This window comes from Ciconia boyciana, chromosome 1 (genome assembly GCF_034638445.1).
Source record: "Ciconia boyciana chromosome 1, ASM3463844v1, whole genome shotgun sequence".
In the NCBI taxonomy this organism is placed as follows: domain Eukaryota; kingdom Metazoa; phylum Chordata; class Aves; order Ciconiiformes; family Ciconiidae; genus Ciconia; species Ciconia boyciana.
This window is the reverse complement of record NC_132934.1, coordinates 117,498,798-117,511,686: the sequence shown is the minus strand read 5'-3', so window position 1 is coordinate 117,511,686 and position 12,889 is coordinate 117,498,798. Positions and strand designations below refer to the sequence as shown.

Sequence of the window (12,889 nt, the reverse complement as noted above, 5' to 3'; positions counted from 1 at the left end):
GTCGTCGTCCCCCCACACACACCCACCCAGCCCCCCGCCCTCCCTTCCCCTCCGCTTCCCCCACCGCGGTCGCAGCCGTCTCCGGCGGCCACCGGGGCCCGGAGCCGTCTGGGCCTCCGCGGAGAAGCCCGGCGGCCGGCACTCACCTCGCCGAGGGCCGGAGCGGCGGCGGCGGCGGCGGGGCCATGGTGGGCTGAAGCGTGCGGCTGTGCGTGCCGGCGGGCTCGGGGCCGGTGGGGGTGGGTGAGAGCGATGCCATTGGTCTCCATGGAGCGGGGCCAAGCCCCGCGCCTCCGCCGCCCCGTGTGCCGAGCGCGGGCAGCGCCTAGCAGGGGGGCCTGCCCGCACACGAGTGCTGCATCACAGGGCCCGGCGCTGCGCTGCCCTCACTTACCGAGCGGCTCCATGCGAAAGGCGCCCTCCCCCTCCGCCGTGAGAGCAGGCAGCCCGGCTGTGACACGCACATGTGCTCCGGGGGCTGTCTGCGGGGCCAGGCAGCGCGGGCGGGCGCCCCACGAGATGGGAGGAAAAATTAAAGGAACAAAGAAAGAGAAAGAAAATGCTGCCGCCGCGAATAAATAAATAACACCTGAGTGCAAGCCGGCCTCAGCCCACCTGCAAAGCCGTGTCTTCTGCCAGGCGTTTTGTTAGAACGCACCAAAATCAATTTGTCCCGAGCACAGCCACCCTGGGGGTCCCCTTCATGCTACCCCAAAATCTGTTCTCAAGGATGTATGTGTACAAATACGACTCGGTCCTGTAAAACCAAATAATCCTACAGCTGGAAGACTCACCCCGCATAGAGTTTCTTCTGGTGTCATGAAGTAGTAGCTTAGGGGGTTAGTTGACCTGAAACAAATGTAAAACACCTCAAAACCTAGGTATAACAATTTAATTGCTGCTGGGGTCTTTATTTGCAACATCAGCTTCAAGTTCAATGTGGTTTAATAATCACTTGCAAGACCCTTTAAAAGCAGCATTGTTCTATACTGTGTATCGCTGGGAGGCGGTGTGCCTTAATATTAACTTTGGAAAAATAATGGATTTGATACTTGGATCAATTTGCTTACTTTTATGTCACAGTCGATTTATTACATCTATAATAGAAGGCAGTTGTATTTAAGAGGCCCTTTTACAAACAACCTGTACCTTCTGTGCCATGCCAACATTGATATATTTTAGATCTTTCCGATAGAATACGGTATCTAATTTCTGGTATTCAATGAGCTAAAGATTGAAAACGTTTCACTTGAACAATTTCAGACATATTTAGATTCCCTTGATGCAAATGGCCTTGTCTAGACCAGGCATGCTTTTACCCAGAAGCAAGTAGTGATATTCTACATAGGCATAAGGTTGCTAGTAGGGGCCTTGCCCTACCAACAAAGCTGCAAGGGCTTTCAGCACGATATAATTGTTAACTTACACCTTCCAAAAAGACCCCAGCTGTACTCAAGAGAACAGCAGGTTTGACAGGCGTAACTTAGCCTGTGTTAGGGGCTTCAGACAGAAAAGCTGTTCCAGGCAGGGATCACACCTCTGATGCAGGCCACAGGGAACCCACTCCACGGACCTGCCCACCCTCAGGAAAGGGACCCTTTTCAACTGCAGTTAATTCATTCAAAGTAGCTTAACTACGCTGACATCCCTACCACTGTAGGCCTCCATCTATACAAATAAAACCATCAAGAAAGGTACAAAAGCCAGGGAAGGATTTTAGCGCGTGCTGCGTATTTCGCTCTGGTTCCCTAAAAATTAACAGGGACAAAGTAATAACTACGAAAATCACTATTAATAGAAATGAGGATCCACAGCCTCACAGGAAAATAACTATTCCTGTGCTCCCGTCCCATCTCTGCTGTAAAAAAAATCACAACCCTTTAGTTAAACACTTTCATTCAGTTAGGTGTTAGGTAGTTTTCAGATTAATTAAATGAAATATTTTACTTCCATCTTGTCAAGACCAGTGATTGTTGCAGATACATTTAGTGTTCACTTTGTAAACACATTATATGACTTTACTAAGAGCAGTTCTGCTGCAATTGTCAGTACTACTTAGAGCATTTATTCATGTGACTGTTCCCGTTTAAAGCAAGAGTCAAAGGCGTGCTTAAATATGCAAACAATATTTATTAAACCTATATTTCATAAGCAAATTTCCAAAGAACAGTGAGGTTTTCACATTATAGCTCTTGGGGGGAGGGGAGGGAAGAAGCAAAATTATGGATGAAATCTGTTTTCATTAACAGTATTGTTGCACAATTTTAATGCTAAATTGGACTAATTGTTGCCCAATACTCTTTGGTTTCATAAAGTAGAAAGTTCTGTGTGGTACAAACTAAGGAGCTGCTCCTACGCAGCACTTAAAGATACATAGGAGCATTCCCCCTGAGAGGACATAGAAACAAAATCAATCTTTGCACAGTCCTATCCAGCCAACTTAATAAACTATCACCTTTACCCTCTGGAGCAATACTCTACTTCCTAGATAACGTAAAAACAAAAACCTACATATAGGTAAGCTTTTTCGGCCGGCTCTAGCACCTTCCCGGCCCGGCTCAGCATGCTCCGCAGGCAGCAGCCGCCCCGAGCGGAAAATATGTCTAGACTTGAAGAATTTACGTGCAAAAGCCAATTAATGGTTCTCCAACCTGAGACATTGATTACCCTTCCCTCCTTCCCGCCCGCCCCGCTTCCCAGCCCCGGCCCCCGCCCCGGGGCCGACCCGCCGCCATGTCGCGGTGCCCCCTGGGTACTGTAGTTTTCGGCGGCGCGGCAGAGGATGCCTTCCCGCTCCTTAAAATCCCCCTGAAGAAAAGTAAGTTTTTCTGTCGCTCTGGAGAAGGGCACGCTCCGCGGGCCGCCCCGTCTCGGTGTTGCTGCCCGTAGCCGGCCTCCCGCCGCCGGGCTGTTCGGCGGCGGCGCGGGAGAGGCGAGGCGGCGGCGGGGCCGTGGCCATGTGCTCCCCGCTGCCGGCGCGGTAAAATGGCGGGGCGGCCCGGCCCGGCCCGGCCCGGCCCGGCCCGGCGCCTTCCTGCCGGCCCGTGCCGCACCCAGGCCGTCGCGGAGAGCGGGCCTCGTCTAAAAACCCGGCCGGCTTTGGTTTAGCCCCGGTCCTGCTCTGCCCCGCACCTATGGCCGTGGAGGGGCGTGTGGAGATCTGGTTGCTAACGGCTTCTTCATTTATATATTTATTTTAACTGCGTGTCTCCTGCCCAGATTTCCTTCTGGGGAGCTTGGTGTGTAGCATTCTTAAATGTACTGCGCCTTAAAGTATTTTAAAACGCACACGGCTTTTATTTCTATGGGTTTTTTTTCTTCTGCTCTGTTTGGCTTCGAAAAAGTGGTGAAATATTTGCTTTAAAGTAAATATTAAACTTCTAACCTCTCTTGGTTTGGACTTTGACTCACTTTGATTCTTTCCCTGCTGTTTGCGAAGTTGGGGGCTTACCAACTTTAACATTGGCCATCTTTTTTTTTCTTTCTCTTTTTTCAATCTGTCCAGTGGGTACTTGAAATTAATGAGCAGAGTTGATACTTATTTCACTATATTGTGTGTATAACTGAAATAGTAACACAGAAAGGGCATTTATCTTCCCTCGTTCATTCTGATTCTCACCTCGTAGCTTCTGCTGAGGCTTTGATGGTGAAAGATGCTGAGCACTTCCAGCTTCCTACAGAGTTTGACGTGTCAAAATTTAGTACTTTGGGGAGGGTGATAAAACTTTTAAGGTCCGTTTATTTTTAGTGGTGAAACTTGCAGTAGCATTTTGCCTAGGAAAAGTACAATCCAGCCATTTGGAGGATCACAGCGGGAGGCAAGATGCCTGCCTTGCAGATCCTCAGTTCAGGCCATGAAAGACATATGTGTGATGTTCTGGTTTCTGCAGGGATGAAATGCAGATAATAATGACTTTTCTTGGGTAAAAACCACCATCGCTTGTTTTATAAAGCTGTCTGATACACCACACTATATGGCCAGGTGAGAGCCAGGAATTAGTCCTAAATAAAATGCATGAGCAAAAGAAGCTTATTTAAACACAAAGCTATAACTAAAAACCATAATTGCCACCTGATTCTGGAGGCCTTTGAACTGTTTAAGTAACTCTTTACAATATTGAAAACTGAGAAAATTAGAAGTTTTCTAAGGGCGTGCTGTTTTCCTTCAGGATGAGCCTAATGCTGCCCTAGCCTAAACTTGCAGTTCCGTCATTGTATTTTGGCCATTTTGCCAGTTTAAGCGCCATGGCTGTTTGTTTCTGCACCTTGCATTGCACCAGCAGAGCTGCGTGCACAATTGGTACAGTGAATTCCCTCAGGAAACTGATCCATACAGGAAAAAAATGTGGAGAGACACAGATCTCTTCTCCTCCCCAGCCCTCATTTGATTCTCTGATCCAACTTGCCCTGTGACCATAAACAGGCTGGGGCAAGAGGTGGGAACAAGCAGTTGGGTGAGAAGGTAAATTGTGAAGCAGAGTTTGCCACCGATTGCATTATGGTCTCTCAATCAATCAAGATGATCTGAGGGTGCGGTGTACAGGACAGCTGGGCCGATGAGCAGTTTGCTGCAGCAAAAACTAAGCTCTTTTCACCCTATCGCTGCCGCCTTCTGCTGCTTCCATTGTACCGATCGCTTCGTCCCTCGGTGAGTTAGTTTAGCGCGCTAACCTGGCACAAAAGTATTTCCTTTATGTGTGCATATATATATTTACTTTACTGCATTGGTCACTGTTGTAGTGTTAGTTTTCCAGCATTACTGGCTGCCTCATCCGAGTGACTGCACACCCTTGGCACACACGGGTGGCAGAGGGAAGGAGAGACTGGAGGTGGAGAAGTTGGTGGGACCAATGGGAAGCTGCACCGGCAAAGGGCAGCACGAGCCAATTGTGAAACAACAGTCCATGAACCTGCAGCTTGCACATTTCAGCCGCCGGTTGGTGTCCAAGCTTGAACAGGGTCCGGTAGTTGGCAGAGGTTCACTGAGAAGGCCATCTCGGAGCTCATCTCCTGTGTACCGAGATCTGTGTGCACTCAGAACATTGAGTGGACTCTTAAGAAATTACTCGGCCTGCTGATTAGAGCGTTAATTCAGAAAGCAGAAGAGCAGGGTTCAGCCTGAGGGGGTTTGGGACTGTGCTATCTGGCTGCTGGCAAGTTCAGAAGCCGAGTAAAGGATGGCAGGTTCCCGGGTGGGAGTACGGCAGCAGCCTAGCTGTTGAAGTTGGGAGGAGGAAGTCCTAGGTTTTGGCTTCTTCTCTTCTCCAGGCAGTTCTTTCAGTATTTTATCCCATTACAGGTCTATGAAAAAAAACCGCATAAATGGTCCTGACTGCTAGGGCTAGACACTAATACTACAGTCGGTGGGGAGGCAGCTGAATTGCACAGCCTTCCCAGATTTGTGTTCTTGCTGTGTCCTGTGAGTCTTAATTTCTTTTCCTTCTCCTGCCTAGCTTAAAGAGGAAAAATGAACCTTCTCCTTTAGTCCAAAGCCAAGAGCTCTCCTCCGGGTACTGGGGGGTGTGGGTTTGAACCTTCTTGGTGATGCTGGGCTTGGGTTCTTTGTGTTTGGGGTAAGTGCTGTCACTGCTGGGCTATTTTGTAGCCTAAGTACTAGGAAAGGTAGGAGTTAAGATGCTCTGGGCAAGGACCGTGTCTTTTGTATAAAGAAACTTGAATGCCTGCATCAGGTTTCCTGAATCCCAGTGTTGGGAAGCTAAGGTATTGCAGCTTTTAAATAGGCTGCAGCTAAGGTTAAATGTTACACGTGTGGTGATAAGAGTAGATTGCTGCTGCCTGAAAGGCAGGTCTTGCCCTTCTGTGCAGCTCTATTGTCCCATCCATTCACTGTTAGTGTCTCTAGACCTTGGCTGATTGCACTTCAAGCCACTTCAGCTTACAGAAATCGGTTTTGGATTGGCATTTTTTTTTTGCTCAGGTTAGTTTTATGAAATCTCAGTGAATTGACTATGCTCAGGTGAGCACTGGAGCCAGTACAAAGAAGGGGAAAGTGTATCTGGGTTCACGACATCCCCTTTCAATGACAACAAGGTACATGAATGGGTCCAGCATTCATGCATGTGTAAATTTTTAGCAGCAGAGTGTAAACATGCTTGAGCAGAAAATACCTTTTAGTGAAGGGCTGAAGCACCTTGGGTGCTGCATAGTGTAACATTTTAAGTATACCTAAGTGTTATCATTGTCACTCCACCTTCAGCTCAGATTTTGTTGAAACTAAGACACTAAAAAGTATCTTTTTAAACTACTTTGTTTTGTTGCACCTTTTCCACACAGGTTTTCAAGGTTTGTGTTATTTGGCTCACCAAAGCAAAACACCTTCCACCCAGGTCTCTCAATCAAGGCGCACAGAGAAAGCCAACAGCATTGGAGCTTAACTTAAAAAAAAAAAAAAAAGATACTGTCTGAAGCTGCCACCAGTCATGCCCTTTACTGTTTGTGCTATATTGCGTAGATCTTATTTTAATTGCACCTTTTTCTGGCTTTAGTTAGGGTGAGGTAATAAGGCAATGGCTTATTACGAGACTCCATCTAGTTGAGATAAAATATTTAGGTAACTTGCACCACACACTTATGATATGAAACCGAAACTTGGGAAGAAATTGCTTAAGGAGTTTACATTTTCTTATACAATTATCTTCATAAATATAAGCAAGGAGCTCAGTTTAACCCCCAAGCCTGTGCACAGGCTCAGTTCAAGGAAGAGTCAATGGCTCGCGTCCCTTCCCTGTTAATAGGGAAGGGGCAGCAACTGATTTAGTAACCTCATCTCACTTCTACCTGTATTTGAAATCTCACCATGCCTCATGGAGGAGTCAGGATGGAGAAAGCTATCAGACACTGTTGGTTTTGCCTTCCTCACTTTATTTTCTCTGCTCCACAGGCCCTGACCTAGTGGAAGAGTTGCCCAGCTTCTTGGTGAGCCCTACCTTTTGTGGAGAATAAAGGTGTCTAGGCTGATGCTCGTCCCTGCTGACTTACTACTGGCAACCTCAGGGATAGGCTCTGGAAATCGACTTCTCTTCACTCTATCCTCGTGTCTTCTCCTCTTGGATACATGGAGTGATTAGCTTGTTTCTGCTTTCCTGTTCTTATTTCCTATAAGGACCTAGTAATCGACCCTTGCCTGAAATGCCACCTGTCTTTATTTTAAAACGTCTTTTAAACAAACATATCTTCCTTCTTTACAATAGCAGACAGTGGTTGTTTAAGGTAATTACGTACCGTGTTTTGGAATCTTTTCAGAGTTTAAGGATTTTACATATTGCTTCCAAAAAAACCTGAGTGTGTGATAATCCTCACAGAAGAAATAACTACCTTGTGAATGGCTTTTGGCCTTTTGAGAACCAATTTTTGACTCCTGGATTACTGACAAAATAAAAAGAAATGTCACCTCTTGGAATTTGCATTTTTAATGCAAGATATTGCTGGGCAGCAGAGGGCCTACACAGCATCTTTTTATGTTGGTGTGAAAAAGAAAGGCTGCAACTGCTAGATTTGAGCCTCCTAAACTGGGATTGCCACCAGAAGTCCTTCTCAAGCTACATCCCTAAGTAAAAGTTGCTAGGATACCACTTGTGGGATGCACAAATAATATTGAATTTCAAAACAAATGGCTGAAACTTATTTTTTACTCACATTTTGTTATAAAATGGTTAAATTTTATTTGAACATATGGTATATGGCTTGTTCTATTTACCTGCTCCCATATAAAACTTTATGCTGTATATTATTAATTTTTTTCAGCTGACAGTAGTATTAGAATACGTTACTTTTGGGGAAAAAAATAAATGATTCTTTGACTGAGTTGCCAGCATGGTGAATTACTTTAGCTGGCAACAGTGTCACTGGATCTTCAAGCCTGTCCTACTATTTTTAAGCAGTAGGCTTAATGGAGCATGAATGTGCATCAGGCACCTTATTCCTTCATACTGTTGATATGCATAGGACTATGCATAACCTCATTTTTATGCATAGCAAAAATGCGTAGCCTCATTTTTAGGTAAAAAGAGAATGTTTACAATCTGATTAGTAAACGGCTTTTATCTGCAAAACATACCTGGGATGGGACAGAATTTATTTTGCATGTTTAGAAACAACAGGATGGGGTTCTGCTCTGCAGAGTTTTTGCTCCTCGCTCCTAGACCATTTGTACGCAAGTTTCTGTCCCCTCTTCCCAGCTGGAATGGCTGAACTTTCCCATTCATTGGCTAGCTGCACAGTGTCGTCAGTGGGGCGGTAGTATTGGGACAGGGGTACTACATTTTAACCGGAGGCTGCTTATCTCCTTTCTCTTTGCGCATCTGAACTCTTGAGTACTACTCTCCTCAGACTGGCAGCAGGTAGGACAGAGTAAGTATGTTCTCTATTCGGGTTTGAATCTCTGCGCTCAGTTCTGAGGTACTTGTAAGAAAATGCTGTAATTATTATTGATAAAATTGGCCTTAAAAATTATTATTTAATGACAACAGTCTGTGGACAGCACTGGAAACATACTTGTTTGGTTTAACTTTAGCGTAGGAGATAACTGCCTGCTACATGGTAAACGTTTATTCTTTTATATTGCATTCTTTTGTCCTAGGTAACTATCTTTATCTAATTCATCCCTTTGTTGTAGCCAGCCCCTTTTATCTTTTCTTTTTGCTTGAATTGTAATATAAAAGAGGTTTAGCGTAACTTGACATCCCAAGTATGGATACCATAACTGATAATTTTTACCCCAACTATTTTTTTTAATTGTAAGTAATCCTGGAGTTCTGTAATTAAAACATCTCTGCAACTTTGCAACATGTATATTTTGCCAAACACTGGTGATTAGAAAGCTATTGGTCTCCCCCCGCCTGAAACTACAATTAAATTTTAACTCTAGTGTGTTTAGTTCATAGCGAACAACTCAGTGTTAATTTTCTGTATTTTATCCTTCTATTCGTGTTTGTTTTGTCTTTATTCTGACTGGATGTTCTGCCTAATATCCCTCTCAGAACAAATCATTCCTTCGTTAATGGATTAAATACATTAGCAAATGGCATAGGAATACCTTCTAAAACACGCGTGGGCTCGTCCTCTCTAAAGTTTATTACAGGGGACTTGGATTTAAAGATCAGGCTCACCATACGCATCGCATAGAGCCCTCAGAGCAGAAGCCATTTCCTGCATAGTCCAGGTCCTCGGGAAGGATGGGTTTCTCCAGGGTCAGAGCTATGGGAGCAGCTTTATTCAAGTCAAGCTGTAGCAGCTGACGTGGGGGAGAGGCACACACCCCTGCCTTATCAGTTGGCTGAAAATCTGCTTTCTGTCATGTCTTTTTGCTTTTCCCTTAGAAATCTGTTGGGTTTTTTTTTCCTTTTCTTTTCTTTTGTTGAAGATGTGCTTTGTGCTAGTCGTCCTCTCTTGTCCTCCTCTAAAGGAGGGGGCCACAGAGGAATTCTGACTTTTTGCTGCTCTTGGAAATGGAGCTGTCGCCTGTGTGTATTCAAGCTGCATCGTATGTGTCGGTGGTTTTTCTCTGAGCTCGCCTTGGGAGCTCATTGGGTACACATTGGCAAGCACAGGTCAACGACCAGCTGCTTAATGGAAGAGGCACAGGGAGCGACCAAGGGTTGCGTGTTACGTGTGCCAGGATTACAGCAGGGAGACTGGTCGTTCCTCTTGACTAAAACTCTTATCTGGGCTGCGTTCCTCCCCCGATGAAGGGGAGGTCATTCATACAGCAGAGGGACACATCAAGCCTCTTCACTGGCTATGCAAAGTCCTTTAAATAAATCCTACCATTTTCCACATGAAATTCTTTTGTTTATTCTCATTACTTAAAATGCTTTAAGCTATTTTTTATAGGCTTAGATCGTCATTTTGCATATGTTATGATTTAAAGCTTTTCGATTCTTTTCTGCAAGTAGTGCATGCTGCACTTGGGCTTAGGACCAGCTACCAATTTGTAGCTGCTCACTTTCTGCTTCACTGAACAGATTCTTCAGGGACTGTTTGACTTCTGTGAATAAAACTCTCACTTTAACCAGTGCAGTGGTATCGTTTCTGTACGTAATTTATATATATAGTTGGACTAATGTGACTCTAACAGCTTATTCTTTGAATAGGTTAGGAGGCTAGCCTTTGCTTTTCAAGGAACTCCAAATAAAGACATATGTGTTTATTTTATAAATTATGTACTTACTTTAGTTCATTATTTACTGTTTTCTGAGTTCCAGTGGTTTTTTTCAGCATAAGCGAACTCTTCCATTCCCTTGCTAGTTGGGTGGTATTATTGTTGGAATAGCAATTCTGAGGTGATGTACATCAGTAAATATGTAGAGAGTACACATAGAAGTAAACATGTCTTAAATGCAAAGGCTAACTCTCAAAGCTGCTTAAAGAAAAAGTTGTAATATTGACATGAATCCAATAGTGTAAGTTACGTGTACACACACACATAAGGACATAGGGAGGGTGAAACAGAGAGTTCATTTAATTTTTGTGACCGTTTTGTTTCCAAACTACAGAAAAGGTTTTGGACAGTTTATAATGAAATTGCAACCATCATTCATACACCTACTTTCTGCAGGCCAAGAGAGTGCTAATGTGTTTTTCTAAAACTCGGCAGAATGGGAGGGAGGAGTGAGTGTCCTGCAGTACCTTCTCAGAGCGAGCTCCTTTATTAATGACACCTGGTCTTCCCTGTTGTTTGCCTCGTGGTTGTTCTTTCCTAAGGAAAGCCAGAGCTGGAAGTTGATTTGCCTGTCTCATTGCTCTTAGTCTTCCCTTTTCCTGAAGTATGTAGAACTCTTTCAGGTATTACCTCTGAAAAGTCTTGAGTGGTCCCATTCAGCTCCCTAACACTGTAATACTGTGTTCATACAGTCAGTTCATCAGAAGGGCTTTCCCCTTTGCAGGCATGGATTCTCCAGGAATTTCTGTAGGTTACAAATCACAGCCCAGTCACTCGTAAAGGTTTTTCCTGTATCACAGACTTCTGTATAACTTGGAGCAGCTGCCAATCTGACTAAAGGAAAACCAGGATGGGTTGCCCTGTGGGTTACTTCTGTGTTCTGGAGCGGTTCAGTCTTTGACATTTAGTTTATATCACATCTGATGAAGTCAGTTACCCATTTTCATGTATGTATCTTTTTTTTTTTTTTCTTTTTTTTTAAAAACCAGCAAAACCCTTATAGAAATATTGTTGCCTGAAACAAAGTGCCATCATTCACCTCTGTTAGGAGTTGCGTTGCACCCAGCACTTAAAACCGTGGTCTGTGAAGCTCTTGCTTTCCTAACCTAATTCTGGCTGTTTTGCTTGTGTTCTGGTTTTATGCAGACTAATGGCTGATCGGGTGCTTGTGATTGGCAGTGGAGGGAGAGAGCATGCGCTAGCCTGGAAGTTGGCCCAATCCCCGCATGTAAAACATGTGTTTGTTGCTCCAGGAAATGCAGGAACAGCTGACAATGGAAAAATTTCAAGTTCAGGTAATAAGAAAAAATACCGTTTCTAAATTTGATAACTCAACAAATAAGTTGTTCCATTCGTGGATCTGTTAATGTGAAATGATTATTATTATTATTGCTATTTTTTAAAATTCCGGATGTGTGAAATAGATGGTAGCAGTTAATAAATAAAAATGTCTGAGCAAAACCTTGTGCAACTACCACTCATTTTGTATCATCTCAGTTGTGATAGCTAGTTCTTTGGGTTCAGGGGTGGAGGATGCAGCCAAAACTCCATCTGTCCAATGCACATTCCTCTGGGAATACAGCTTGGGATAGCTGCAGTGGTTCCTGCCTCCCAGCAGCCTAGCAGAGAAGGGGTGATGATTTCTCTTGGTACGCACTGCAGTTCAACAACTGGTTGGTGAACAGCTGAAAAGTGCCTGAAGCAAATGCCAGCAACTAAAGTACTAAATTCACTACTATATTCTCAGAAGTGCATTGAAGCCCTGTGATCCCTACAGCCTTTGATGAGAATACTTTCTCACCTGAAATGTTCAACCGTAGAAAGACATTCATTCCTTTGTCCTAGTGACCTTAAGAAGTTAAGGTTATTTTCAAATGTTTCTCTCTTCTACTGACTGCCTGTTTTGAGCTTCCAGCTTAATGTGTTAAGCTCTGACTGGCTGTAATTGAAACTATTCATAGTTACTAGTTTTGAGAAATCGAGCTTAAGGTATTTCAAATTGAGCATCCAAAATTACGTGCTGCATTTAAAAAAAGTACTGGTCTAAGGGGTTTGCCTGGAGGCACACAGTGAATCAGTACAAAACCAGGGGTAATTGCTCAGAGGTTCCTGTCTTGTGTCCTTTATATAACAGATCCTGAATTAGGTACTTTAAACAACCAAATTAAGTTGCCACTTTAAAACATGTGATAACGTATGGAATTAAAGTTAACATGGTATGCATGTGAACGTCAATTATAGACCTCAATTTTCTGCATTCGTATCTGTATGTGAGTAAAAACTTTTTTTGTGACCATCTCACATGGAAACGTGAATACTGTCAGATTCTTGTACAGCAGGTAATTATCATACTTAATTCCATTGGAATGCTTAATTACAGGCTGTTTAAATAACTTTGTCCTTAATTTCTTTGACTAGTCACAGTATTGTAAGTAGTTTTTTTGTTCTATTTGGTCTCTGAGGACAAGGCCCAAGGAAGAGCCTGACAGGAAAGTCATACGTTTCCTTCTCATCCCAGAAAGTCAAACAAAAATCTTTATCCTTGTGCTAAATGGGGTCAATGGCAGTCTGTATGGCCTGCAGAATGTTAATTTCAGTATTTTTTCGCAAGCGCTGTCTTTTAAAAACTGCTGTGCTTTTCTCTCACCTTGTTATTCCATAAAAAATACTGCACCCTCAACAGTGGAAAATATTTGAGCATGTGCATAA

General features: G+C 43.9%; 2 protein-coding genes across 8 annotated transcripts in view; one reads left to right on the top strand and one right to left on the bottom strand.

The window, feature by feature from the left end:
• SON (SON DNA and RNA binding protein) overlaps positions 1-440 on the bottom strand; it is a 44,171-nt gene extending 43,731 nt beyond the window's left edge. For 3 of the 4 annotated variants that reach the window (XR_012039624.1, XR_012039625.1, XM_072845820.1), the window contains exon 1: positions 147-440. Coding sequence is in view for 2 of the 4 variants with exons in the window: in XM_072845820.1 (XP_072701921.1) it covers positions 147-259 (113 nt within the window). In the remaining 2 variants the exon portion in view is untranslated. The remainder of the gene's footprint in view (positions 1-146) is intronic. The other variant, XM_072845803.1, reaches the window with a different exon arrangement.
• A 2,266-nt stretch (positions 441-2,706) lies between these two features.
• Positions 2,707-12,889, top strand: part of GART (phosphoribosylglycinamide formyltransferase, phosphoribosylglycinamide synthetase, phosphoribosylaminoimidazole synthetase) — a 41,336-nt gene continuing 31,153 nt past the window's right edge. The window contains exons 1-3 of one of the 4 annotated variants that reach the window (XM_072845772.1): positions 2,735-2,818; positions 6,902-6,936; positions 11,327-11,475. In XM_072845772.1, the coding sequence (XP_072701873.1) occupies positions 11,331-11,475 (145 nt within the window). In that variant the 5' untranslated portion in view covers positions 2,735-2,818; positions 6,902-6,936; positions 11,327-11,330. Of the gene's footprint in view, positions 2,819-6,901; positions 6,966-11,001; positions 11,128-11,326; positions 11,476-12,889 lie in introns of those variants that run through there. The other 3 variants (XM_072845782.1, XM_072845764.1, XM_072845790.1) reach the window with 3 other exon arrangements.